The 27,352-nt window shown below is 49.3% G+C and overlaps 1 protein-coding gene and 1 non-coding gene across 3 annotated transcripts; both read left to right on the top strand.

Moving 5' to 3' along the window:
* The first annotated feature begins 756 nt into the window (after nucleotides 1–756).
* NCAPD2 (non-SMC condensin I complex subunit D2) lies at nucleotides 757–25,589 on the top strand. 2 transcript variants are annotated; one of them, NM_001206711.1, is given in 32 exon segments: nucleotides 757–863; nucleotides 1,596–1,745; nucleotides 8,611–8,686; nucleotides 8,967–9,025; nucleotides 9,484–9,665; nucleotides 10,051–10,193; nucleotides 11,892–12,019; nucleotides 12,091–12,214; nucleotides 13,255–13,402; nucleotides 14,376–14,573; nucleotides 14,898–15,032; nucleotides 15,127–15,214; nucleotides 15,307–15,487; nucleotides 15,947–16,071; nucleotides 16,572–16,805; nucleotides 17,104–17,278; nucleotides 17,818–17,902; nucleotides 19,471–19,604; nucleotides 19,915–20,047; nucleotides 20,140–20,224; nucleotides 20,300–20,467; nucleotides 21,063–21,232; nucleotides 21,951–22,062; nucleotides 22,136–22,259; nucleotides 22,342–22,497; nucleotides 22,816–22,993; nucleotides 23,080–23,174; nucleotides 23,661–23,741; nucleotides 23,833–24,016; nucleotides 24,664–24,790; nucleotides 24,887–25,039; nucleotides 25,249–25,589. In NM_001206711.1, coding segments are annotated over 31 exon segments (4,194 nt in total). In that variant the 5' UTR covers nucleotides 757–863; nucleotides 1,596–1,618; the 3' UTR covers nucleotides 25,335–25,589.
* Nucleotides 9,341–9,420, top strand: MIR2424 (microRNA mir-2424). The gene has a single exon (NR_030998.1). It is a non-coding gene; the product is annotated as a microRNA mir-2424 (primary transcript).
* Nucleotides 25,590–27,352: the final 1,763 nt, after the last annotated feature.

Below are 27,352 nucleotides of genomic sequence, written 5' to 3'. Positions count from 1 at the left end.
CTCTGGGCTCAAGGCCCGCCCCAACCCCACCGTTCCCAACCACAAGCCCCGCCCCGCCGCTTCCGTTCTGACCGCCGGAAGTTTTTAATGCGCTAGAAGAGCAGAAGGTGTCGTCTGCTTTAGGGAGTCCCAAAATGAACTTCAAGCAAGAAAATTCACCCGTTCTTATTTCCTTGGGCGTCCCTCAACTGAGGGAGATGAAGGTCCAGAACCTGGAGCCCAGAGCTTCCTTTTTCCGTGCCCCACAGCAGTTTTGCGCTATAGCTGTTTTTATTCCCCCTATTTGACCGGGGAGGAAATCTGAGGCTGACGGAGTAAAGTGAACTTCTGGACGTCACATAGCAGACGAGATGGCGGAAGCTGGACTAGAGCCTAAGCCTTCTAACTGTCGGCTTCTGTCCTCGGGGGTGACTGAATGGGTCACTGTCCCAGGGGCACGGCCACTGCTCAGCTAGGAACTCGACTCCTCCAGCAGGCACCGCGGAAAAAGAGGACTTTGTAGGGAAGAAGGCGGCCGCGAGTGCGGCGTGGGTGGGGGAGGGAGCTGGAATCTAAGTCCCGCCCTCCTTGGGCAGTCGGCTCCTGCGCTCTGATTGGTCGGTCTCTGCAGCGAGCGTCGCGATTGGGTCCCTTGCGGCCGTTGAGATTTGAACTCCACTTTTGTGGCTTTGCCCGCGCCGCGCGGGGCTCGGTGACGGGTGTTTTCCTCTGCCTGGCGTGTATTGCCCAGTTTCTCTCCCCGCGGGAGTGCTGCCTCGCATATTGGTGCATATTGTGCCCTCCGTGGGGTTTTTTTGTTTTTGTTTTTAATTCCAGCCCCACGACGCGAGTTGGAGGAACGGCGGGTGAAGCTCTCTTGTAAGGTGTGGTGTTCTGGGGGAGCGGGGAAGAGAGGCCGGGAAAATCTGGCATCCGGCAGTGAAATGCGGTATTAAGCTGTAGTAGATGTGTTCTTGTAGTACAACGTGGTGGAAACAGTCAGATCCGCAGTGGAATTTGAGCAAATCGCTTAACGTTCCTTAGTTTCAATTTCCTCATCTGTAAATGGAGCCAAATTACTATGGACTCCATAAAATGGGCATTTTGGAGACTTAGATCAGGTATGACGTTCGCGTAGCCTAATAGAACCTGGCACAGAGTAAACAGTAAATATTAATGATATGTCATTCTGGAGACAGGAAACCCATCAGCTCACACTGGGTCACTCTGGTCTTAGATGAGACCTCTTTATATACTTAAGTTTTCTCATAAAACCAGAAATAAGAGTGCTAACTTAATGCATTGATATGCCACTTTACAGTTCTTTAAATATTTTAATATTCCTTGATTCCTTGTTTCCTGAGAGCAACTTTGTAATCAGAGATCAGTAATCCTGTTTTACAGATGAGGCCCAGGGGGTTAAGTGATGTGACCAAGTGTCAGAGTCACAATTAGAGTTCAGTTCTAGTCCAGGGTTAATCACATCATTTAAGATAATGTTATTAGCTTGATGCAAAACTAAAAAGCATGTATATTCAAGGAGAAGAGTAAAAGAAGCAGATTAAAAAGACAGCCTTTAGATGTAGACCCTGACTTATTTGCTGTTTGGCTTCCAGCCCTGTGAGCCATTGGGAGAAAGATGTCTCCCCAGGTATGGGAATTCCATCTGCCCTTATCCCCAGAGGAGTTGTTGAAAAGTGGAGGGGTGAATCAGTATGTCGTGCAAGAGGTACTGTCCATCAGACATCTTCCATCGTACCTTAAAGGTAAGACTCCATAGCTGCCACTGTGACTAGCCCTTCAGAACAACTGCCAGCATCTGATTCTATTGTCTGTCTGTTCCACTACACCACTAAGCTCCATGGGGGTGAGGGACATGTCTTTTCTGTTACTTTCTGTTTTCTGTGTAGTGTTGTGTTAAATGAAGAATATATTCATTAACCACTTTCTTTAAGGTACACAATAAACAGTTCTGGTGTATATGATTAGTCTTTGGGGAGAATTTAATTTTTGATGTTTACCTCTTACCATATGCCAGAATAGAGTCGTGGTGGTTTTAAGAATTATAGGAGAAGATGTCTTCTAAAATGTCTGAGACTTGACCTGACCTGTTTCAGGTAATAGTTTTTTAGAGTCTAGATCACATTTCCAGGAATGTCCAATGATGGAAAAAAGCATATGTGCACAGTAGCAATACTGTACAATATATGTATCGTTCAGTTACACACTGAAACCTATAGATGACCGCAGACAATTCCTGCAATTATCAACAAGACTCCATGCATAATGTCACTGTACTGCTTGGAAGTGTCTTGTATCAGTTAGATTGCTTTGGAGAGTTACAGAGAGTAGAGATTAAATCTGTTATTGCCCACAGCAAGTAGGGTTCATTCATTATCAAGCAGCTCGATGATATAACTGCAGCTTGTCTCTTCTTGGCCTCCCCGTTACTGTTACCAGATCACGGCTCCTTGTTCTGATGAGCAGAGGTAGGGAAAGGGATTTTTCTATCTTTTATAACAATTGCATTGCTTTTGGCATTTAGAACCCTAAATATAAGTTCTTTAAATAACTCATGATCAGATCATTTAATTTATTCAAGCATTTACTGGTGATAATGCTGTTTGCCAGTAAGTGTTCTCTTCAACTGGGGATACAGTAGTAAACAGACAAGATGACAAAATTGTTTCTCTCACAGCTTTCAACAAGTAATAAATAAATTGTAAATGCCAAGGAGAAGAATTTTTAAATATAGAAAAAGAATACAGTGTGCATTATAGATTGGCATTTTATGTTGGATGATCAGAAAAGACTTGCTGATAGGAGACATTTAAGCAGAGACCTTACAAGTGAGGGCATTAACTATGCAGATTCCAAAGGAAGGGCAGACAGGAAAAGTCAGTCCTGAGGTGGAAAAATGACAGTGTGATTGGAGGGGAATATGCTAGGAAAAAAGAGGTCAGGTGGAAAGTAATACAGATCATTCTAGAGTCTTGAACCTCAAAATGTGGTCTTCAGGAGCATTAGTATCATTAGTTAGGAGCTTATCATGATTTACGAGCTTATTAGAAATGCAGGAAAAAAACCCATCCCCAAACTGCTGAATCAGAAAATCCATTTCTTAAGAAGATCCTCAGATGGACATTTGGTGGCTCAGACATTAGGAATCTGCCTGCAATGCAAGAGACCCAGGTTCAATCCCTAGGTCAAGAAGATTGCCCTGGAGAAAAGAATGGCTACCCACTCCAATATTCTTGCCTGGAGAATTCCATGGACAGGAGCCTGGTGGACTGCAGTCCATAGCGTCACAAAGAGTGTCTACTATGTTGAGCAGAGACTGTAAGGGGCAAGGGAAGAAGCAGGGGCTAATTCAAAGGCTAATGAAATAATACCAGGGAGCTTGCTTGGGGTGATGGCAGCAGAGGTGATCATAAAAGGTTAGATTCTGAGTAAATTTTGAAAGTAGAGTCAACAGGATTGTTGATGGACTGGATTAGATTTACAGGGTTAGAAAAAGAAGAATCAAGGATGATTATAAGGCTGTTTGACTTGAGCACCTAGAAGAATGGAGTTGTCATCTACTGAGGTGGGGCAGTGTAGGAAAGGAGAAGGTTTAGACTGTTGGTTATATGATTATGGAGTTGAGGGGAGAGGTGCCAACTAATGATACATATTTGGGATTTAACATTTAACATATAGAGGGTGTTTAAAGCCATGAGATTCAGTTGAAGAAGAAAAGCATTTTCAGACATAAGACCTAAGACAGTCCAACATTTGAAGGCTGGAAAGATGAGAAGGAACTAATAAAAGAAATTAAGGGCCAGTCACTGAGGCAGAAAGTGAGCAAAGATGCTAAATGGAAGCTAAATTAAGAGACGTTTGAAAAGGGAAAGGAGAAATCAGCTGCACATTTAATCCTGGACTTAGCAACGTGGCACTTGCTGGTAACCTTGATGAACACTATTTCAGAATGGTAGGCTCAAAAGCCTGATTGGAATACATTTGTGAGAAAGTGGGATGAGAGAGGTAATTAGAGATGGTAGGTTTAGATAAGCCTTTCTGTTTGTGGGTTGTTTTTTTTTTTTTTTTTTGCTTTAAGGTGTAGCAGAGAAATAGGGTGTAGCTAGAGGGGCAAACAGAGTCAAGGGAGGATTTAGTATTTTTTTTTTTTTTCAAGATGAGCAACATTACATGTGTTTATGCTGAATGTGGGGCCTCCTATGTGGTGCTAGTGGTAAAGAACCAACCTGCCTACACAGGAGGTATAAGAGACTTGGCTTCCATCCCTGGGCCAAGGAAGATCCCCTGGAGGAGGAGATGACAACCCACTCCAATATTCTTGCCTGGGAAATCGCATGGACAGAGAAGCCCAACAGGGTACAGTTCATGGGGTTGCAAAGAGTCGAACATGACTGGAGTGACTGAGCACACATGCGTGCCTGCCGAATGGGAATAATCCGAGAGGGGAGAGTTGATGATGCAGGAGGGAGAGGGAAGAAGGATTGTTGGAGAAGTATCCTTTAGGGGGTCAGAGAGTATGTGATGGGGGTGGGCGGGAGGAGATGGTTTTATTAGAGCAAGGACGGTTTATCCACGGCAGTGCAAGAGAAAGGAGAGCATGTGGACCAAGATGCAGATAGTGCCTGCTGATAAATACAGAGTTTGGCGCAGCTGGAGTCTCTCTTCTGTCTGATTCTGTTTTGTTATGGGTGGAGAAAAGGTGTGAAATAATGCCTAGAAGAAAGCAGATAGGCCTGGGAACCTGTAAAAGGCTTACTAAGGGCCTACTCGAAGTCCTGAGATGAGAATAGTTGGCATGGTTGTATGTTTTTTCAAGCCACGTTTATAATTTTAAAAAAGCAGAACAGAGAAATGAATATGTGATATGACCTTGACAGTTGAAATAGTATGCATAGAAGATAAACTGAAAAAATTAGCCAGATGTTAGCAGTGTTTGTTTCTTTCTCATTTTCACTTTACTGTATTTTCGAGATTACAGAAGGAGGTTTGTAAGAATGGGAGATGGCTTACAAGTACTGAGTTAGATTGTGTGCCAAGTATTACCCTGACTGCTTCACATGGATTATCTCACTTAATCTTGACCAAAAAATTCTGAAAAGCCCTATGAGATACGATCTGTTATTATTCCCAATTTACAAAAGAAGAAACTGAGACTTGGTAAGCTAAGTAACTTAGTCTAGTAAATGTTCAAGCTGAATATAAATGTAAGCAGTGTGACTAGACTAGATCAGTGGGAGGTGTGAATGGAGAGAATCATTGAATGTAATAAAAAGTAGGTTAACAGGTAATCTTTGAAAGAATAGCTGTTAGATTCATCAATCTCAGAAACTAGGTTTCAGGGAATTGAGAAAGATTAGACAGATTTTAATGGGACATGAGAGCAAACTCAAATGAAAGGCATTGATTGTTTTTGTATTGTTTGTTTTAAAGAAGTGGGGGCCTGAGCATGTTGTCAGAGAGTGTTCCCTGGAAAGGATGAAATCAGAGGTGAGAGAAAGGAGATAAGACTTTGGCAAGGCAGTGAGAACAGCTTAGCGCTGGAACAGAAAATCTTTTCACTTGAGACTGAAACAAAGTGGGAAGGTGTTGGAGGAATGATTTGTTGACTGAGAGGCAGGATTACTTTGGGTCTCGTTCTTTGGGTAAAGTAGAAAACGGTCATCTACTGAAGGAAGAGAGGCAAAGGGTCAGAGAACGTATAAAGGGGAGGCTGTGCTGTGAGTATAGTGTACGGAGTCAGTAGGAGTTGGGGAAATAAAATAGTTTGTTAAATGTTGCAAAGGACCAGGTCATAGTTGGACAACATAACACTGTAATGTGATGAATCAGGTCAGCGAGCCAGCAGTGATAATGGAGTACAGGTTCAAGCTTTACTTTCCAGGCAGACCAACTTGGTGCCACAGAAAAGATTTTGACAGAATTCTTTCCCTCCCCACCCACAGAAAGAGCTAGATCTACAACTTGTTTCAAAAACTGACTCCATACAGGGGTAGCAAGGCTACCGGGTTTCCCCGGTGGCTCAGCAGTGAAGAATCCTTCTGCCAGTACAGGAGACTCAGGTTCGATCCTTGGGTGGGGAAGACTCCCTGGAGAAGGAAATGGCAACCCATTCCAGTTTTCTTGCCTGGGAAATCCCATGAACAGGAACCTTGCGCGCTACAGTCCATGGGGTTGCAAAAGAGTCGGACACGATTGAGTAATTAAACAGCAACAGCAGCACTCTCATTACACGGGGCAGCAGCAGCAGTTGCAGTTCCCGGACAGCCACATAATCACAAGGGTAGACAGCCTGTACACTTGAAGCCGTCCTCTACCCATATAGCCATTCTGCTTTTCACTTTGAGGAAGTATGCTACTGCTGCTGCTAAGTCGCTTCAGTCGTGTCCGACTCTGTCCAACCCCATGGATGGCAGCCTACCAGGCTCCCCCGTCCCTGGGATCCTCCAGGCAAGAACACTGGAGTGGGCTGCCATTTCCTTCCCCAATGCATGAAAGTGAAAGCAAAGTTGCTCAGTCGTCTACAATTCTTAGCGACCCCATGGACTGCAGCCCACCAGGCTCCTCCGTCCATGGGATTTTCCAGGCAAGAGTACTGGAGTAGGGTGCCATCGCCTTCTCCATTGAGGAAGTATAGCATTCAATAAATTACAAGAAATATTCACCACTTTATTATAAAACAGGCTTTGTACTAGGTGGTTTTTGCCCCCAACTGTAGGCTGTTATAAGTGTTCTGAGCATGTTTAAGGTAGACTAGGCTAAGCTGTAGTATTCAGTAGGTTAGGTAGTATTAGATTTTTGACTTAACAATGTTTTCAATTTATAGCAGATTATTCCAAATGTAGGCCCATGGTAAATCAAAGCAGGTCTATGGAGGCAAATGAACCTAAGTGTATTGCAAATGTTTGAACACACTAAAGGACTAGAGAACTAAGTAACTAGGAAAGCCAGCATTTTGACTGTGAGCTGTATATGAAAGAGCTTTACACAATTAGCGTCAGGTAGTTAGTAAATTTTTTTTAAAGGGGTGTGGGTTAGCAGTTCTGAAACTGTTACATGTGCATACTAGGATTAAGCAAGTACATAAATGAACTTATGTTTTTAATATACACTAGAGGTAAAAATGGCACCCCACTCCAGTCCTCTTGCCTGGAAAACCCCACGGATGGAGGAGCCTGGTGGGCTGCAGTGCATGGGGTCGCTAAGAGTCGGACACGACTGAGCGACTTCACTTTCACTTTTCACTTTCATGCATTGGAGAAGGAAATGGCAACCCACTCCAGTGTTCTTGGCTAGAGAATCCCAGGGATGGGGGAGCCTGGTGGGCTGCAGTGCATGGGGTCGCACAGAGTCGGACACGACTGAAGCAACTTAGCAGCAGCAGAGGTAAAAATAGATATAGGAGTATGTCCATTTATACCTACACACATGTATGTCCTGCATTTTGCAGTCTGGGTGGAAGGAGCTCCTAGTGGTCAAGTACGGGACTGTCTGAACGACAGAAGAAAAAGTAATAGGAATGGATTAAAACAATAAAACACTCATGAGCCCATTCTGACATACATAACTGAATACATAAATTATGTATCGAAGGGAAAGCTCATACTTACAGTGGCATTCCCATTAGTGACTATATAAAAGGAATGATAGAGATAGGCAAACCACCATTTAATAAAAGTAATCTTTGTGTCAGGTAAGAGTCATCCCTTGTTGCTTAAATTAGGGGCAGAATGTAGTGAGAAACAGTATGTCTGCATAGTTGCAAAGTATCTCCCTCCACAAGATACTTATTAGTTGCAAAGGGGAAAATAGTAACTTTGCAGTGGAGACACCTGGTGAACCCTACCGACTGATCAGTTAACATTGCCAGGAATAAGGCATCATGTCCTTCTGGGTATAATGGTTGAAGGACACAGCCTCCCTTTCTCAGTGATCTAGCCAAAAGCACATGACCTCAACCTAATCATGAGAAACTAGCAGACAAACCCAGAGTGAGGAACATTCTATAGAATAACTGGCAAACAACACTTCAAGTGTCAAAGACAAAGATCAGAGGAAAGTAAGGAGGTGTGGTGGCTAAATGCAATGTGGTGTCCTAGGTTGACTCCTGGCCTGGGAAAAGGATAGAATTAGAACAGCTGGCAAAACTCAAGCTCTACAGGTTAGTCATTAGCGTGCAGTTACTGTTCATTTTCTGGTTTAGAATAGATCCTTATAGTAATACAAGATGTTACCATTGTCTGGGTGAAGAATACAGGAACTCTACTGTTTTTACTACTTTTATCATTTCAGACTCTTAAAAAGATTCTGGGTTTGTATTCATTAGTAAGTTGGACAAGTCACAAAACTACTCTGACATTTAACTTCTTTTGCCACAAAATAGACACAGTACTATTTGCTTCATCTCGATCAGAGATGGAGTAATAAAACTCAATTGTTTTGATAAAACAGGACAAAATGTCAGGTGTTACTTTAATAGATTACATTGAAATGAACTGTGTCCTTTAGTGATTCTACCAAGAAAATCAGTTAATTCCATTTTTTTCTGTCTTGAACAGAATTAACCAGAAATGCCTCTCTCTCTGTACTGATCAGTTTCTTTCACCTTTACAGCTTTTCAGACCGCCTTTCGAGCTCAGGGGCCCTTGGCCGTGCTGGAGCATTTTGATACCATCTACAGCATCCTGCAGTAAGTAACGTAGCTCCTCTGGTACTTTCAAAAGAATTAGTGGCTATTTGCCCTAACTTTGCATGTTAGTCCGGAAATTCCATATTACAGTTCACTGATACTTGGTTCTGGGTGCTGATATTTCTTCTCATGAGCATTTACCCTAGCTCGCCACCGTATTTATTCAGACGAGTGATTGCACATGTTTTTATAAGCATTAGACTCCTTGGGTTTGATCTGATCTGTTAGAATGGGCTCTGCAGGTTCCTGGCTCACCCCCGGCACTTTCTTTCCCTCATAGTCACTTTCGAAGTATAGACCCTGGCCTCAAGGAAGACACACTGGAATTCCTCATAAAAGGTGTTTATGGGAAGGGGGTAGGGGATGGAAGGTGTATGTTGCTGATTGCTGCATTTTATCAGCCATGTGATGATATCAAGGCTGTGGTGAATCAGTTGGTTTGGCTAAGCCCGGGACCTCTGACCTACTAGGTCTGTAATCTTGGTGGGCGATACAGAGCAATGTGTGTTCACTGTAAGGGCAGACCGACAATATTCTTCCTACTTGTGGGCTGCCTCTCTTCAATGGAGGCTGTTCTTCCCGTTGCCAGAGAGAACATGGGGTAACGAGTAAGAGAGTAGGGATAGGGCATGCTCGGGACATCAGGGTCAGGTGTCCAGAGGACTTAGCCTGTGCTGTGGCCACTGAGAGATGAAACACAGATCTTTGGTAATCTGATGGCTGCAAATGCTGGGGCTTTGAAGTTGGGTGGTGTGAGTAGCGTGAGTGAAACTGACCCCAGATCCTGCCCTTTGCAGTGGTGTCCCGCCACTCCCAGGAACTCCCTGCCATCTTGGATGATGCAGCTTTGAGTGTGTCAGACAGAAGCGCCCACCTGAATGCCCTCAAGATGAACTGCTATGCTCTGATACGCCTCTTGGAGTCCTTTGAGACCACGAGCAGCCAGACGGGTCTCATGGACGTGGAGCTAGGCGGGAAGGTAATTTGGTGTTCCTGGCTCACTTAATAAGGGGTCTGGGGAGATGGGGGAGTTGGTGGGAAAGATGGAAGTCAGTGATTCTGAGAATCCTTTCCCTTTCTGCCCTTGGTCCTTGTTTAAAGTTTATGAGAAGGTACTCAGAAGTATCACAGGGTAACTTTTGCTGAGAAGCAGCTCTTTCATATTTTGAAACTTGTAATCCTTCTGTCTTACCTTCTACCTTGTCTTGACACTGGATAGCTTGGGCACTCAGACTAACAGATTGTGATCCTCTTTTCTTCCTCATTTTTTCCTGCTGCTGCTACTGCTAAGTCACTTCAGTCATGTCCGATTCTGTGTGACCCCACAGACGGCAGCCCACCAGGCTCAATATATCCTTTTTTAGGGTAGGAAATCCCGGGCCAAGGCAACCCATGGCTTTGACTGGGAGGAAGAGAGGCAACCAATTCTTCAGCTTTTAACACAGCTGCTCCAGTTGGACATCCGTCACTTGTGGAACCACTCGATAATCGAAGAGGAGTTTGTCAGGTGGGTGGTGACTGCGCCAGGGGATGCTGGCTGTGAGGAATGAGGGCTCTGGTGTTAGAGATGCTTTTGAAATGCTTCATTTCATGCTGCAGTTCTGTCTAATACATAGACGTGTGCCAGTTACGTTGAATTGTTCAGAAGTAGACAACAAAGGTTAGAAACAGCTTTATTCAGTCACGTAACAGTATTTACAGAGAATCTCCTAGGTACGTGGCTGGTATCATTAAAGATATTGAAAACCAGCATTTCTGCTCTCTTAAGAGTTTGTATTTTAGAGCAGAAGACAGTTTTTTATTTTTTATTTATTTATTTATTGACAGTTTTTTAAATAAGCAAAATATATAGTATGCTTTCAGGTTTATTACTGTGGAGAAAAACAGAAGGGGTGGGAAGTGTAATGGGAAAGGGCTGTAATTTGTATCAGTGACTCTAGCAAGACTTTTTGAGGTGGTGACATTTGAGCAAAGCCTTCAAGGAGGTAATGAGAGCCACGAGGAGAACGGGAGGCAGAGCAAGGGTAGGAAATAGGTACCAAGGAGGGAGTGTGCTGAGCAGGTCCAGGTAACAGCACTGAGGCCAGAGCGACAGCTGAGACAAGGTGAGGGCTGAGCTGTGAGGTCGGGGCAGGGGGAGCCAACTGCAGGGCCCCTAGGCCATCACAGTGACTTCACCATCAGCATGAGGTAGGGCCCCTCGGGGTTCCAAGCAGGGCAGTGAGGTGGTCTGGCTGCCCTAACAAGGTCACTCTGGCTGTTGTGTCAAAACAGACTGGCAGGAAAGGAGGAAAGCGGGAGACCAGCTAGGAGGCTGTGGCGGTGACTTGGGCAGGAGATGGCCGTAGCTTAGACCCAAGAGGGAGTGGAGATGGGGAGCCGTGGGTGCAGTCTGTATTTGTTCCTTAAGGAGAGTCTACAGGATGAGCTGGCAGATGCATTAGAGGTTGGAGGAAGGGTGTGGTCGAGGATGACTCACCTTGGGTTCTGGGTTGAGCATTTGAGAAAATGGAGCTGCCAGTAACTGAGATAACAAAGCCTGTGGGATTGTGTTTAAGGAGAAAGCAGAAGTTCTGCTTTGGGTGTAGAAAGTTGGAGGTGCCCGTTAAGACATCCAAGTAATGTCACTTTTGGGTGTGAAATGTACAAAGTGAAGTAGTAAGGGAGAGAGATCTGAGCTCGAGCACACATTTGGGAATGTAACGTGTTTATATAAATGGTTTTTGTAGCCATGAGACTGAATGAGATCAGTAAATCAGTAAGCATAGCTAGAAGAGAGCAGAAATCTGAGGACTACCTCGGGGTGCTCCAGCATCAGGAGAGTGATTTGAGGAGGAACCAGCTAAGAAACAGAGCGGAGCCTGGGCTCCTGCTGCCAGATGAGGCATGTTTCAAGGGAAAGGGAGTGACCAGTTGTGTCAGATGCAGCTGAAAGTTCAGCCAAGATGAGGACTGAGTTGGCCATTCAACACTGAGAAGTCATCAGTGATTTTGTCTGACTTTTATCATATATTCAGCTTCTGTGCAGACATCATAACTTGTGGGAAGGAGGGAGTACCTACATGGCGGTCAGCAAAGCAACTAGATGCAGAAGGTGATAGAGTATAGGACCCTGACTGCAGCAGCAGAGATAGAACGAATGAGGCAAGGGCAGTATAATTGAGTCCAGACCACTGATGTCATCATCTCAATCTTCTTGTCTCAGCTTGGTTACTGGCTGCTGCTACCGCCTCCTGGAGAACCCCACCATTAGTCACCAGAAGAACCGCCCTACCCGAGAAGCCATAACGCACCTGCTGGGTGTAGCTTTGACCCGTTATAACCACATGCTGAGTGAGTCGGCCCTTCCTTTTCCCCACCCCTCCCGAGGCCCAGGGTCGTGGCTCATGTGCAGGACCCCGCAGGTGCCACTGTGAAGATCATCCAGATGCTGCAGCACTTTGAGCACCTGGCATCCATCCTGGTGGCGGCTGTGAGTCTTTGGGCAACTGATTACGGAATGAAGAGCATTGTAGGAGAGATCGTAAGGTGACCCTGCCTTCTCTACGTTTCTAATTCTCATTTTCCTCAGGTAGAAGAGGAATATTGGAGACAAATTCTCTGTGTAACACTACCTTCCTTCAGATGTTGTTGTTAGTTGCTAAGTCATGTCCAACTCCTTACGACCCTATGGACTATAGCCAGCCAGGCTCATCTGTCCATAGGATTTCCCTGTCAAGAATACTGGAGTGGGTTGCTATTTCCTCCTCCAGGGGTTCTTCCCAGCCCAGGAATTGAACTCCTGCATTGGCAGGCAGATTCTGAAAGCTTGCTGCTGCAAGCTATGTGTTACACCAGAATTCGTGACCTCTGGAGGAGAGGATTTCTATCCGGGCTCAGAGATGAGGCTTGACTACTTAGAGCTTTTTGTGTAGCGAAGTTCTATTAAAGTATAATAGAGAGAGAGAAAGCTTCTGACACAGACATCAGAAGAGGACAGAAAGAGTGCCCTGTTGCTGGTTTTTAGCAAGGCATTTTGTGTCTGTTAGCAAGCTGCTAATCAGATAAGAGAGATTCCTCAAGGCTGAGGGAGTTTCACTAGGCCCCTCTCCCACAATATGCATTTTTGAGATAGGGCGGCACAAAGTGTGTCATCCCTGGCCGTAAAACAATTAACATGAATACTGGTTTGTTGAGCCATTGTCACCCCAAGGTTTGAGAAGAGAAAAAAAAGGTTAGTCTTAGGTGAAACTATTTTGAAGAAAGGCAGATTCCAAAGCAAATACATCATTTCACTAACATAGCTTAAAAAAATATTTCCATAAGAAAAATTGGTTAGCTCAAGGCAGAACCAGGTGCTATTAGAAGCCCCTTTAATTTTGTTGTAGAGAAGGGCAAAAAGGCTGCCACTTGCAGCTTATTTCCTCCTGCCGCTTGGGCACCTCTGGCCTTCCTTTGTTACCCTTTCAATTCTTTACCATCTGACCCACCAGGGAAGCCCCCTGCAGATGTTAGATGTCAACTTAATTCTTGCCGGGACCTAAGTGATTAGGTTACGCTGCTCTGGCTGTGTTTATTCCCCTGTGTAGAGAGATTGGACAGAAGTGTCCCCAGGAGCTGAGTCGGGACCCTACGGGGGCAAAGGGTTTTGCGGCCTTCCTGACGGAACTAGCAGAGCGCATCCCAGCCATCCTGATGTCCAGCATGTGCATTCTGCTAGACCATCTGGATGGAGAGGTAGGTGGTCGCTTGGTCAGTGGGTTGTGAGTCCATTTTTGAAAGGCTGTTTCTTAACATGAAGGTAGTAACTTTCACATGAAGTCAAATTGTCTCGGCTTATCACTGTGGCAATTCCTTCCTGTAGAGAAGCAGATGAAGTTTATTGAATTAAAGGGCCATGTCAGTCTCACACTGGTTTCATCTCAACCTGGTAGAGAGATGACAGTTCCACAGCTTAAGTCAGTGAGAGACTCAGCTGTGGTTCTGGGTCCATCCATTCTGCAGGATGAAGCCCCTTTCTGCCACCCGGCTCTCAGATGCTCCCATATCACCTCTCTCAGTTCTCTTGTCCTCAGTGTTAACCTGGCTCCTTCCCAAACCTGATATTAGCTCTCCTCAGTGAATGTTAAGAACCACGATAATCGACTCATTCACCTAATGTATTGATACCATGACTTTAGATTGCAAGATCCCATTCTCTGGCTCTCGGCGTGGCAAAAACCCTAAACTGTTCTCCCATCAGATTCTGCAGTGCACATGGTCAGGCCTAGGGCTGATTGCTGTTTCTCTGTCAGTGAATTGTGGGAAGGGGATTGTGAGGGAAGGCAGTGTTATTAGTAAGGATCAAAGGCTTTGAGGCCTCAGAAGCAAGGTGGTAATTAATGCTTCTGCAACATGTATTGGTGGGTGGATGTGATTTCACATTCAGCTGCCACCATGGCTACCTCCTTGCATGGAGGGGAGGGGAAGGGGTACTGCTCTGGGTTCTTACTTGTTTTGTCCCTACATTCTCTTCTGAGCAGTCAAGGCCCTTTTGGCATTCAGCTTTTTCCAGTGACCTCAGGGTGAATGCCAAGCTTCCAATGCAGGGGGATGCGGGTTCTATCCCTGGCCAGGGAACTGAGGTCCCGATGCTGAGCAGCATAAGAGTTTAGGGCAAGGACAGTGAGGGTGGGGGTGCAGAGCCCCCACCAGCCTCGCTCTCCCTCAGAATTACATGATGCGCAATGCTGTGCTGGCGGCCATGGCAGAGATGGTGCTGCAGGTCCTGAGTGGGGATCAGCTGGAGGCGGCATCCCGGGACACCCGGGACCAGTTCCTAGACACTTTGCAGGCCCATTGCCACGACGTCAACTCCTTTGTGCGCAGCCGCGTTTTGCAGCTCTTCACCCGAATCGTCCAGCAGAAGGTGAGTGGCCATTGATGTGATAGAGACCCACAGAACCCCTCTGTGCAGGCCGGAAAAAAAAGAAAAGTAGCTGTGTCAAAGAAGAGTCTAGAATTCAGGATTTCACTGCCAATAGTAAAGGTCCTCCTCTATCAGGGACAAGGATTCTGGCTCCATTCAAGAACTACACTGTCTTAATACACACAGTATTCCAGAGCTGTTCACATCCCGTAGAAAAGTTTCCTCAGCTGAGTGCCTCGCACATGTAGAGTGCACTTCACCATCATCTTGACATTATGGCCAGGGTGGGCTGGGATCTGATCCTCTCCTCCTGCCTCCCCACAGGCTCTGCCCCTGATGCGTTTCCAGGCAGTGGTGGCCTTAGCTGTGGGGCGTCTGGCAGACAAGTCGGTGCTGGTCTGTAAAAGTGCCATCCAACTGCTCGCCAGCTTTCTTGCCAATAATCCCTTTTCCTGCAAGGTACGTAGCCCTTGGCCCACCCAGAAGAGGGATTAAATGGAAACAGGTGAAATTCCACGAGTCAATGATCCTGATACTCATTGTTTCTTGGTAGCTTAGTGACACTGACCTTGCTGGACCACTGCAGAAGGAGACCCAGAAATTACAAGAGATGAGGGCCCAGAGGCGAGCCACAGCGCCTTGTGAGTAGGGGCTCTGGGGGAGCTTTCAACCTTGACACCCTTTTCCCCACAGTGGGGAGCTCAAGGCAAGAGTCTGAAACCTTCTCGTTCAGCCGCAGAACTAGACCCCGCTGAGGAGTGGGAGGCCATGCTGCCAGAGTTGAAAGCTACCCTGCAGCAGCTGCTGATGCTTCCCCAGGAAGGAGAGGGGATGTCTGAGGGCGTTGCCGAGACAGAGACCCCCGAAGAGGTGGAAGGACGAATCCGTCAGTTGCTAGCCAAAGCTAGTTACAAGTATGAGAAAGAATGCAGTATTCTCTCGTGACCCATTAGGTTTAGAGTTCACCTTTGGGAAACTATATATATATATATATGTTTTTAATTGAAATACAGTTGATTGGCAATGGTGCACTAATTTCTGCTGTACAGCAGAGTAACTGTTATACACATGTATACTTTCTTTAATGATACGTTTTTTAAAAATGAGAAATCTCTTCCAAGCCTGCTTTCTAGCCACGTAGTTCCCTTCCCATGGAGCAGCAACAGTAGTGGTTAAGCGCCTCCTTCTAGAGATAATGTTTAGTCACACAGCCAAACTTAGCTTCATTTCCCCCCGCCCCCTTTTCACACAAGTGACAGAGTTCTCCACCGGAAGGTCTGGGTTCTCGGTGGATTTGTGAGCTAGGCTGTCTGACACAGGCTGCAGTGACGCTCTCAAGGGGGCAGGATTGGTGACAGGCCGTGTTCTGTCAGGCAGGCCGTCATCCTCACTCAGGAAGCCATGGGCCGCTTCCAGGAGTCTGAACCCTTCTGTCATGTGGACCCGGATGAGTCAGAGGAGACCAGGTTCCTCAGTCTCTTAGGAACCATCTTCAAAGGTAAATTCCTTTTCCTTCTTCAGTCAGCAAACAAGACACTTCAGCTAGTATTTATGGCCCATTGACTTTATGTCAGACACTGACCTGACTCACAGCCTGGCACTGAAAGAGGCCAGAGCGGGGTCTGCAATGTGTCTGCTTGGGAACGGAAGCAACCCACAGGCCTGAGATCCATAGTCACAGGGAGTAGAAGGGTATTTCAAGCCATAGATGACTCAAGAAATCTTTTCTGAGAAATGAACCAAGATATTTTAGACTAAATTCTAAATTTATACTTTCCTATTGGGAGTTCCCTGGAAATCCAGTGGTCAGGACTCCACATTCCCATTGCAGGGGGCATGGGTTTGATCCCTGGTTAGGGAACTGAGATCCTGCAAGCCGCATAGCATGGCAAAACAAAACTTTCCTATGGTAGAAACACATTCTCATGGATGTTTAGAACTGTTGGGTTTCCCCATATACCCTTGAACAAAAACTATCCTGTAATTCTCTAACTCTAGGCCCAGCAGCTCCCACCCAGGAGGAGAATCCCCAGGCGGCTGCAGGGAACTTGGGCCCAGGAGAGACTGGCTGTAAGGACAAGCCCAGTGGGTCAGAGCCTGAGGAATGCAGTGATGAGCTGGTGAAGCAGGAGTTGCTGGTGCAATACCTACAGGATGCCCACAGCTTCTCCCTGCAGATCACCAAGGCCATTGGCATCATCAGCAAGATGATGTACGAACACACGACGACAGGTGTGCCGGCATCCCCACCACAGAGGCCAGGGCTTGTGGTTGGAAGGACCCATCCCGTCCGTACTTGATTGATGTCCGTCTGCTCCTTTGAAGGGCCCAGATTCTCTACTTCCATGTGGCTGCTGTAGCCCTGTGGAGTGTGCATATAGCATTTGACAGGGCACTGGAGAGAGGTGGGGTCCTCAGGAAAAATGGGGAGGGTGTCCCCTCACATGTTGCTACATTAAGAGAGGTTCTGTCTTTAAGTGTTGGGGCGTTTCGCTGCACTGATAGGTGACATTTGTGTCTGTCCTCTCAGTGGTGCAGGAGGTGATTGAATTCTTTGTGATGGTGTTCCAATTTGGGGTACCTCAGGCCCTGTTTGGGGTGCGCCGCATGCTGCCTCTCATCTGGTCGAAGGAGCCTGGTGTCCGGGATGCTGTGCTTAATGCCTACCGCCAACTTTATCTCAAACCCAAGGGGGACTCCGCCAGGTACACGGGCTGCATTGCCTTTGCTAACTTCCTGAAGTCAGCCTCTCCCAGGAGGTGTCTAGTCTCCTGAGGGGAGGTGGGGGAGTGGGCTCCTCCTAGGGGACTTGTAGACCCAGAGGCAGTAGGTCTGTGATGGACTGGGGGAGGGAACTCCCAGTGAAACCCAACCTAAGCAGTTATTTGGTTTATTTTTGTTTCTTTTTATCGAAATATAATACAACATTATATAAGTTACAAGTGTCGATTGTAGTGATTCATAATCCTTAAAGGTTATATTGTTTTTAGTTATAAAATATTCCCCATGTTGCACAGTGCATCCTTGTAGCTTATTTTACACAGGATAGTTTGTCCTGTTAGTCCCCTACCCCTTATATTGCCGCTCCCCCACCCCTCTCCCCACTGGCAACTACTAGTTTGTTCTCTTTGTGTATCTGAAATAGTTGTTTATTGTTTGACACTGGCGGGATTGCCTAATAACCTATTTGCCAGGTTTAGCTTCTCCGTCTTTTAATGACCCCTGATCTCTGCTGTTCCCATAGAGCCAAGGCCCAGACTTTGATTCACAATCTCTCTCTGCTGCTGGTGGACGCCTCAGTTGGGACCATTCAGTGTCTTGAGGAAATCGTAAGTATGCTCACTTCCACTTATTCACTCAGCAAATATTAGTAAGATTATGGTGTGCTCAGCAACTTACTTAGCCCCTCAAAGAAATATAAGATTATCTGCTTTCAACTCTAGTTGGCAGCCAAAAAACATAAAACATTTTAGAGCAATGCAGCCGATAGTTAAGTGGTATAGGTAACAGTTATTGTAGCGACAGTAATATAACACATTATGCCAGGCACTAATTTAATCACTTTGCTCGTATTAACATGTTTCATCCTCACAATGGCTCTAGGAGGCAGTATTATTATCTACGTTTTCCAATAAGAAACTTGAGGTAGAGGGAGCTTAAAGAACTTGGCTAGCTTCAGCCAGTTAGCGACAAAGTTTAAGATTCAATCTCAGGCTTCAGAGTTCCAGAAACCATACTCCTGCCTGGTACGTTATGTTGACGAGTAGAGAAGAGAGCAGTGTCAGGTCGAAGAGTTGAGGGCAGAGCTTCCGAGTCAAGGGCAGAGCTTCCTGAAGGTGGCAGGACTTGATTTGGATCTTGATGCATCAGATTTAGAGAATTCAAGAGAGGAGGGGAAACATTTCAGACAGACCTGAGCAAGAGCACTGCCTGTGTTGTACAAGGAAGACCGTTGCGTTCTGGCCCAAGATTGTTACCTGGAAAAGATAGTGAAGCTGGAAATGGGTTGGAGCTGAACTGGGAAGATCTGTGGGATCTAGGACTTGAACCTTAGCGGCCAGGGGCCCCAGCATTTCAGTGTGACAGAGCTACTTTGAAGGGTTTGGGTGGTAGGGCTCAAGGGAGAGATGGTGCTGACCACGAGCCTCCACTGGGAGGAGCAGCACCACCAGCCTCATTTTCTCCTCACTGCGGAAAAGAAAAGCCTGCTAGAGGCGCCTGGCCTGAGATGGCGCAGGGCAGCAACTGGCCAGGAGCCCATACAGCAGGCCACAGAGAGCTGTTTCCATCAGTACTTGGTGAGCAATGCTGTGGCCTGATGAAGCAGACGTCTGGGAGAGCACAGCACACAGGCTGGTGGGAGCCAAAGCAGGGAATGTTCCTGGAGACTGCTGCCGGTGTGCAGTGACAGGGATCTGGACTTCAGGGATGGGAGGAACATCTATAGAGTGGCACTTCATGGAAGACAAAAGGGAGAAAAGGTGGAATGAGCGATGCATTAAAAATTAGGTGACAGAGGTTTGAAGCATATGAGACTATTCATGGTGTTGTCACTGGCAAAATGAAAAGGCAAAGATGATGGTATCCATTTGGGACACATTGAGTTGATGTTAGCAGTGAGAAAACCTACTAGAAATCTCCACAAAGTGTTGTCCAGACTATAGATGTGCACACTCGGCAAGGTCAGTTTCCGCACGTCATCTAAAGAAACGTTTGCAGGCAGGAGATTAGAAAGTAGCAGAGGTGGAGGTATCTCCCAGACCCCAGCTTTACATCTTCAGCTGCCTAAGGAGTTTCCTCTCCACTTCGGGTTCTCAGTGTTCTCTTCAGAGGAGGCAGACCAGGTGTCAGGGAATTTGTTACTCTGGGGCCTGAGCCCTTTTTCTTTTCTCTCCAGATCTGTGAGTTTGTGCAGAAGGATGAATTGAGCCCAGCAGTGACCCAGGTGCTGTGGGAGCGGGCAACCGAGAAGGTGCCCTGCTCCCCTCTGGAGCGCTGCTCCTCCGTCATGCTGCTTGGGATGATGGCACGGTGAGGCTCAGATCAGACAGGCCAAGGGGTGAGCGAGAAGAGAAAGGTTCCCTGAGGACCGTTACTACTGCTCCAGTGAGAGCACTTGGGCCGGCTGCGCTCTGCGTGTGCGTCGCCGCCTAAATGGAGGCAGTTCCAACCCGCCCAGCAGAGTGGTCAGTGGCGCGCGAGGGATGCTGAGGGCCGGCCCCACACGTAGTGCCCCAGGGCTCACGAAGCCCTGGGTTGGGACCTGGCTCCTACCCTCCTTGGTGGTGTTCCCCACACAGAGGTGTCTGAGTGGCTTTAACTCTACGGCTTCTTCTCCTAGAGGAAAGCCAGAGATTGTGGGAAGCAACTTGGACACCCTGGTGAATATAGGGCTGGACGAGAAGCTCCCACCGGACTACAGGTTGGCCCAGCAGGTGTGCCACGCCATCGCCAACATCTTGGACAGGAGGAAGGCACGTGGGGTGGTGACGTCCAAACTAGGGAGAGTGGGTGCCCCTTGTCCACCCTCGACACTCACCCGCGTTGTCTTCCCTGCCCTTAACAGCCTTCTATGGGCGAACGTCACCCTCCCTTCCGGCTGCCCCAGGAGCACCGCCTGTTTGAGCGGCTGCGTGAGATGGTCACGAAAGGTGAGCTGCCGCGCAGAGCCTGGGGCAGAAGGGCTCCTCTGTCTGTGGTGGCAGCTTCCCCCTCTTCCTGTGCAGGCAGCATCCACCCAGACCCGCTCTGGGTCCCGTTCAAGGAGGCGGCTGTGGCCCTCATCTACCAGCTGGCTGAGGGCCCCGAGGTGATCTGCGCCCGGATACTGCAGGACTGTGCGAAGCAGGCCCTGGAGAAGTTGGAGGAGAAGAGTGACCACCAGGAGGCCCCCCGTAAGTGGGCAGGGGGGTGGTGGGCCCATGGCAGCAGCCCCTGACACCACCACCTCCTGCAACCACTCTGACCCCCTCCGCCCTCCCTGTCCCTTTCTGTCACTCAGGCTGCACAGTCACTGCTACCATGCCCTCCACCCTCATGTCTTGCTTCTTTTTTTAAATAATTGTATTTCTTTTTGGCTGTGCCCAGTCTTAACTGCGCGGGCATTTCTCTAGTTGTAGTGAGTGGGGATGACGCTGTAGTTGTGGTGCATGGGCTTCTCCTGGTAGCGGCGTCTCTTAGTGTGGAGCGTGGGCTCTAGGGCACAAGGGCTTCCGTGGCTGTGGCTGCCAGGCTCTAGAGCACAGGCTCAGTAACTGCGGTACCTGGGCCCAGTTGCTCCAAGGCATGTGGGATCTTCCCGGGCCAGGGATGGAAACCCGCGTCTGCTGCATTGGCAGGTGGATTGTTTACCATTCTCTACCAGGGAAGCCCTCCTGCTCCTTGCTTGGGTATAGAGCACGTGAGCCAGGGACCATCAGAGAAAACAGTGCGGGGGCCTGTGAGACTTGATGGCCTTTCTCTCCCTGCTTTCCTGCCCCCGCCCTGCAGAGGAGACGCCCGTGCTCCCCACCTTCCTGTTGATGAACCTGCTGTCCCTGGCCGGGGACGTGGCTCTGCAGCAGCTGGTGCACCTGGAGCAGGCTGTGAGCGGAGAGCTCTGTCGGCGCCGAGTCCTGCGGGAGGAACAGGAACACAAGAGGAAGGAGCCCAAGGAGAAGGTGAGCGGCGCGCCTGCGCTTTGGAGTTCCTGCCCCAAGTCTTGCCCAGACTCGCTTCTGGCCCTCAGGTCCTTTACGTTCCTTCTGGGGAGCTCTGCTTCTCGCCTATTCATTGAGCTCATGGGGGCTCTGCCTCCTTGCTCCTGATAACCTGGAAACGATTAGTGAGAACATAAATGGATCACCCACGAGGTGTTTTAGGTAAATCCAGAACATCGAGGTAGGGGCCTCAGCATAAAATCCAGGCTGTGCCCGAGGCAGTGTTTGCTAGACCCTGCACACTCCCACCCCTTGCTGGCAGCCTTGGAGACTGGGCCTGGCCCCTGATGGGACCTTGTGTTCTCTCCACTAGAGGCAGTGATGTCTGGCAGACAAATGAGATACAGTCCTGCAGCAGTGGGGTAAAGTCTCACCTTCTCTGTGACCTTGAGCCGTTGTCTGGCAGGTTCCATCGATTTATTTTGTTCAGGAAGTTATATGCTGCTATGAGGATGAATCGGAAGAGATGTGGGATGCTTTGGCCACTTTAGACACAAATGGAGGGGATTTAGTACTTTTCCTATTTAATTCATGAGGCTTTGCTCTTCAGATACACGTGACAAGCCTGTGAAGAGCTTTGCAGAATTTGCCCTTCCCCAGATCCATTCATGTGAAATGAAGGGTAGGCTGGAATCAAAACTGTCTGCTCACCCATGATCCCTGGCTGCTTTCCCATCAGAATTCAAAGTCTGAGTCCACCTTAGAGGAGGAGATGGGGCTGGGTGGGGCCACAGCTGATGATACTGAGGCAGAACTCATCCGCGGCATCTGTGAGCTGGAGCTGCTGGAAGGTGAGAAGGGCTGCTGGGTGAGCCTTCCCCAGCCAGGTAGCCCGTCCCACACCTTGACTTGTTCTTTAACCAGGCAAACAGACACTGGCTGCCTTTGTTCCACTTCTGCTTAAAGTCTGCAACAACCCTGGTCTCTATAGCAACCCAGAGCTCTCCACAGCGGCTTCACTCGCGCTGGGCAAGTTCTGCATGATCAGGTGGGCCCCAGGGTGGACACTGCCTTCCCGAGGGGGGTGGGGGCTTGTGCGGTTTCCCTGACGATCCTCTCTTTGCTTCTAGTGCAACTTTCTGTGACTCCCAGCTTCGTCTTCTGTTCACCATGTTAGAAAAGTCCTCATTCCCCATCGTTCGCTCTAACCTCATGATTGCTACTGGGGATCTGGCCATCCGCTTTCCCAACCTGGTGGACCCCTGGACACCCCATCTATATGCTCGGTGAGAGACCCCTCCCAGCGCCGTCTCGGTCCCTGCCAGCCCTGGAGAAGTCGGTGTGGGAATCCCCAGAACTGTGTCCCCCCGGTCTTTAGGGCTCCCTCCCACATCTGGGCACGCCCTGGCTGGGTGTGACCCAAAGGGATTGATGCCTCTCGTCTAAAGCCTTGGCACCAGGCTTGGCCTCTTTCCCCAAACTCAACTCTAGACATCCTCGACCGGTACTGTCAGAAGAGGCCGCGGCTCCCTACTGAGGGCCTCCCTGCCACCATCGGGTGCGCCCACAGTCCCTGTCCTAATGCCGTGAGATTTCATCCCTAGCCTCCGGGACCCCTCTCAGCATGTGCGGAAAACAGCCGCCTTGGTGATGACCCACCTGATCCTGAAGGACATGGTGAAGGTGAAGGGGCAGGTGAGCGAGATGGCCGTGCTACTCATCGACCCTGCCCCTCAGATCGCTGCCCTGGCCAAGAACTTCTTCAACGAGCTCTCCAACAAGGTGAGAAGTGGGGTGGCTTAGGACTTGCTGCTGAGGGACGGGGCAGTCATGTGCTGGTCTCTGTGACCTGGCTCTCTCTTTTACAGGCGAACGCCATCTATAACCTCCTTCCAGATATCATCAGCCGCCTGTCAGCCCCCGAGGGAGGCGTGGAGGAAGAGCCTTTCCACACCATCATGAAGTAGAGTCCTTGGGCCTTGGGGCATTTGTTCCTTTGTAGAGCAGGCTTGGGAATCACACAGACCTGTTCGTGATGTGTGATGTCCAGTCTGATGCTCTGAGCCGTGTGGACTTCAGCATCAACCCGCCTCTGTAGTATTCCTTCTGTGTAAAACGAGGCCCCCAAATACTTGTTCCTTAGTTCTTGAGAAGATTCAGTAAGATAAAAGTCCTAACATATGCTTACATGATAAGCATGTAAACAGGACTCATTGGATGGCAGCTGCTTTTGTTCTAAGTTTCCAGTCACACTATAAATTCCTCAGGAGGGTGGGGTGGATCCTTCCCTGAGGTGAGGGAGCGGGCAGGAGGGACAGGCCAGGGCAGAGAAGGGTCTGCCCCTGAGGCAGGAGGGCGACAGAAGGCGAGTGCCGGGGAGGGCCTGCGTGGGTGTCAGTGGTGGGCTCGGGGCCGCCCCCAAGGTGGTCCATCCGTTTCCCCTCCGCAGGCAGTTGCTCTCCTACATCACGAAGGACAAGCAGACCGAGAGCCTGGTGGAGAAGCTGTGTCAGCGCTTCCGCACGGCCCAGTATGCTGCCTTCCTGGAGGGTTCTCGGGGCTAGAGGAGACCCTTCCCTCGGGGGTCCCGCTGAGCCTCACCACACCTTCCCTGCTTGCAGGACTGAGCGGCAGTACCGGGACCTGGCGTACTGCGTGTCTCAGCTGCCCCTCACAGAGCGGGGTCTCCGAAAGATGCTCGACAATTTCGACTGCTTTGGCGATAAATTGTCAGACGAGTCCATCTTCAGCGCCTTTTTGTCCATCTTGGGCAAGTTGCGGCGTGGGGCCAAGCCCGAGGGCAAGGTGCGCGGTGCCTGCTGCTTTCAGGCTGCAGCTCACACGGGTGTTCTGAGGCTCCAGGTTTCTGACTTAATCCCCAGCTGATTGCAACCAAGTAACCGGGTGACCTGAGACCAGATCTTTCTGTCTCCAATTCTATTCTTTCTTTTTTTCTTTTCTTCAGGAGACTTTCTTAAGGGCCATTTCAGGTTCAAAGCAAAATTATAGTAATTCTCATGTACCCCCAGTTACCCACATCCCCTGCCACAGGCTGCGCGGGACATCTGTGAACCTGCCTTGACACATCCCCGTTGCCCAGAGAGCGTGATTTGCAGGAGGGTTCACTCCTGGTGATGTGTGTGCTGATGAATGTATCGTGACTGTGCTCACCACTGTGTGTACTTCACAGTCGACGCCCCGCCCTGAGCGTCCTCTGCTCCTCTGCTCACCCCCCTAGTCCTGCCACCACTGATCCTTCTACTGTCACGGCAGCTTCGCCTTTCGCAGGGTGTCATGTAGTTGGAACCACAGAGCGTGTGCTCTTCTCATTTGGGTTCTTCCCTTTAGTGATCCACATTTAAGATTCCTCCGTCTCTATTCATGGACTTGTTTCTTTTTAGTCATAGAAATAACGATTTCCAGGCCTGTTTCTAATCTGTTTTTCCCTCCAGGCTGTAATAGATGAATTTGAGCAGAAGCTTCGGACCTGTCACACCAGAGGTTTGGACACAGTAGAGGAACTTGAGGTTGGCCAAGGCAGTAACCAGAGAGCCCCGTCAGCCAGAAAACAGCCAGCTGGTACGTGGGGCCGCCCTTTGGGAGATTCTGGGCGGGGCCCTCCTCTCAGATAGAGGTTCCTTTTTCCTTCTGGACCCACACCTCTGCTTCTGGTAGCCGCTCGGCACAGGCATGTGGCTTCTACAGCCTCAGACGACTTTGTCACACCGAAGCCCCGCCGTACCACCCGCCAGCATCCAAACACCCAGCAGCGAGCTTCAAGAAAGAAACTCAGGATTGTCTTCTCGAGTGATGAATCCAGCGATGAAGGTGCCATGCTCCCTTCCAGACCCAGCCCGGCAGGGGTGGGGTGGGGCGGGGGCCAGGCTGACTTTTGACAGGGTCCTACTGTGTAGGCCCCACCCCCAGGTCATCTTCCTGTGCAGTGTGGTCCAGGACGGTCCCATTTGTTCTCTGAGACCTATTTTTCACCATCTTTGTGACTCAGCTTTTTCTTATTCCCCCAATTCTTTGTACAGAACTGTCAGCAGAGATGACAGAAGATGAGACACCCAAGAAAACCACCCCCATCCGCCGGGCATCTGCTCACAGGCACAGGTCCTAGGGGCAGCCTTGCCTATCCCAACCCTGCTGTGCACGTGTCTTATAAAGAGTGACCCTGAATTCATTCCTTTTGTAAAATGCTTGTTTGCCTGTCTCCTTGGTTTTTTAATGCATAAATGGTCATTATAACATAAGGCTTTGCTCTTAAACCAGCCCAACTGAACCGAGTTGAGCTGCTTTCCTTGGAATGTATATATATATGTGTGTTTGTCAGTTTTCTTGTTTTCTAATGAATAAATATTTTTATATAGTTTTAGAGGTTTTTCCTAAGCTTGTTTTTGTCTTGTCTTTCTCGCTAGCCCGGAGGCAGGCAGCAGCAGAGGGTTATTGATCCGGAGGGAGACGCTGAGCCCAGGGGTCTGATGTGTGTCCAGCCCCTCAGTGCCTAATCTCTCCCCAGCCTCCCCCCTGCACGTGGCAGGACGCTCGGCTGTGTAGAATTAGGCAGCGCCTAGACTCCAGAGCCGCACTTCTCAATCTAGGGGCAGTTTTACCCTCTGGGAGACATTTGGCAACCTCTAGAGACTATTTCTTTGTCACAACCTAGCAGAGAGGGGTGCTACCAGCAGCCAGTGGGTAGAGAGAGGCCAGGGATGTTGCTAAATATCTGACAACGCACAGGACGGTTCCCACCACAAAAAAAGGATGCGTCAGCCAGTGAAGCTGGGGTTGAGAAACCCTCCTCTGACCAACGGCTCGCTTTGTCCTGCCCCTACCCCCACTCGTGCCCCTCTAAAGACAGCTGACTGAGCTGGCCAGGCTGATGGGAGACCAGGTCATGAGTCCCCTCCAGCTCTAGACAGTGTCTCTGGAGACGGTCCCCCAGGGGTTCCTCACAATGTTACAGGGTCTACAGGAAGTCAGCCCCTAGACGCAGGCCCTGTCCACCCCCTTCTGCTCCCCAGGTCCTCTCTGCTGAGTCACCTGAACCGCAGGCAGTGTGGCTGCTGTCATGACTACACTGGTGTCTCTGCTGTCATGACAACAGCAGACTGCGTCAGTCCATGGTCCCTGGGCACTGAACTCCCTCTTTTCAGCAAAGGACAATAATGAGAAATGACAGGCGTGCAGCAAAGGGGAACATGCTTCCGGCAGTGTGGGAGGGCGGGGGTGGGGGGTCCTGCTAAGGCCCTCTTCAGGCAAAGTACTGTGTCCTTGGCGCTGGGGAGGAAGCCCCATCCACTTCCCAGCAGGCTCCTCAGTGTGGCTCCTTCCCTTGCCATTAAGTGCCTACTGGCCCTGCTCTTGCAAAGTCCGGGGCGTGGACCATGCAGATGGCCGCCCGCCACAGCAAACATTGGAGGAGGACAGTCCCAGAAAGGGAAGGAACCGCTGGAGTCGGGGTGCAGGACTGCATGCTCTCTGCCTTTTAAGCAAAGGTTATCACCAGCCGGGCTAAACTTAGCCACAGGCTTTTCAGCTGGAGAAGGGGGCTGGTCTCATGTTACGCTGGGCCAGCAAAGAGGCCCCAATTCTGTCCCCCAGCACCTGCTGATGGGCAATGTCCATTCTACCCCACCCCACCCCCCTCCCCTCCACTACAAACCCTCAACCCTTGAGTCCTCAGATCCAGCCCTTCCAACATCCTCAGTTCACAGCCCCGGCACGGTCCCTGGCTTCTGACTGGAATGGATTCCTTCCTCCACATCACCTGTGGAAGGAGCCGGGGCCTGGTCCCAACCAAGTGCCCAAGACTCCTGATTTTTTTTTCCCTATTCTGGACTCTTCACCCTGCCCCCAACATCTCCTGGAGGCAGCCACGGGAAGGGGAGGCCCTCACTCCAGGGCTGGCCTGCACGTCCCGGGATGGGGAGGGACTTCCGCCCTCACGTCCAGCTCTCAGCCCCGGGGGTGGACCGAGCTGGACAGGGTGAAAGGGGCATTGTCTCCCAGCCGAGGCCTCACAGCCCTCAGGTTTCCCAGGAGCGCCTGTGTGGGAGGCCTCTGGCCTCTACCCGCCCAGCCCCTAGCAGTGATGCTATCGCCCCCGGGGCCCCCGGCCGAGCCTGGGGGAGAGCA

The sequence above is a fragment of the Bos taurus genome, chromosome 5, assembly GCF_002263795.3.
Source record: "Bos taurus isolate L1 Dominette 01449 registration number 42190680 breed Hereford chromosome 5, ARS-UCD2.0, whole genome shotgun sequence".
Taxonomy (NCBI): Eukaryota; Metazoa; Chordata; class Mammalia; order Artiodactyla; family Bovidae; genus Bos; species Bos taurus.
Note: the sequence above shows the minus strand (reverse complement) of the source record. Positions and strands in the feature narration are given on the sequence as shown.

Coding starts and splice junctions, on each gene's coding strand:
- NCAPD2 (XM_059886793.1), top strand. CDS start 1,695: ATGTCGTGCAAGAGGTACTGTCCATCAGACATCTTCCATCGTACCTTA. Junction 15,488..15,946: donor CTAGCCAAAGCTAGTTACAA/GTATGAGAAAGA, acceptor GTGTTCTGTCAG/GCAGGCCGTCATCCTCACTC. Junction 23,742..23,832: donor CAGCGCTTCCGCACGGCCCA/GTATGCTGCCTT, acceptor CCCTGCTTGCAG/GACTGAGCGGCAGTACCGGG.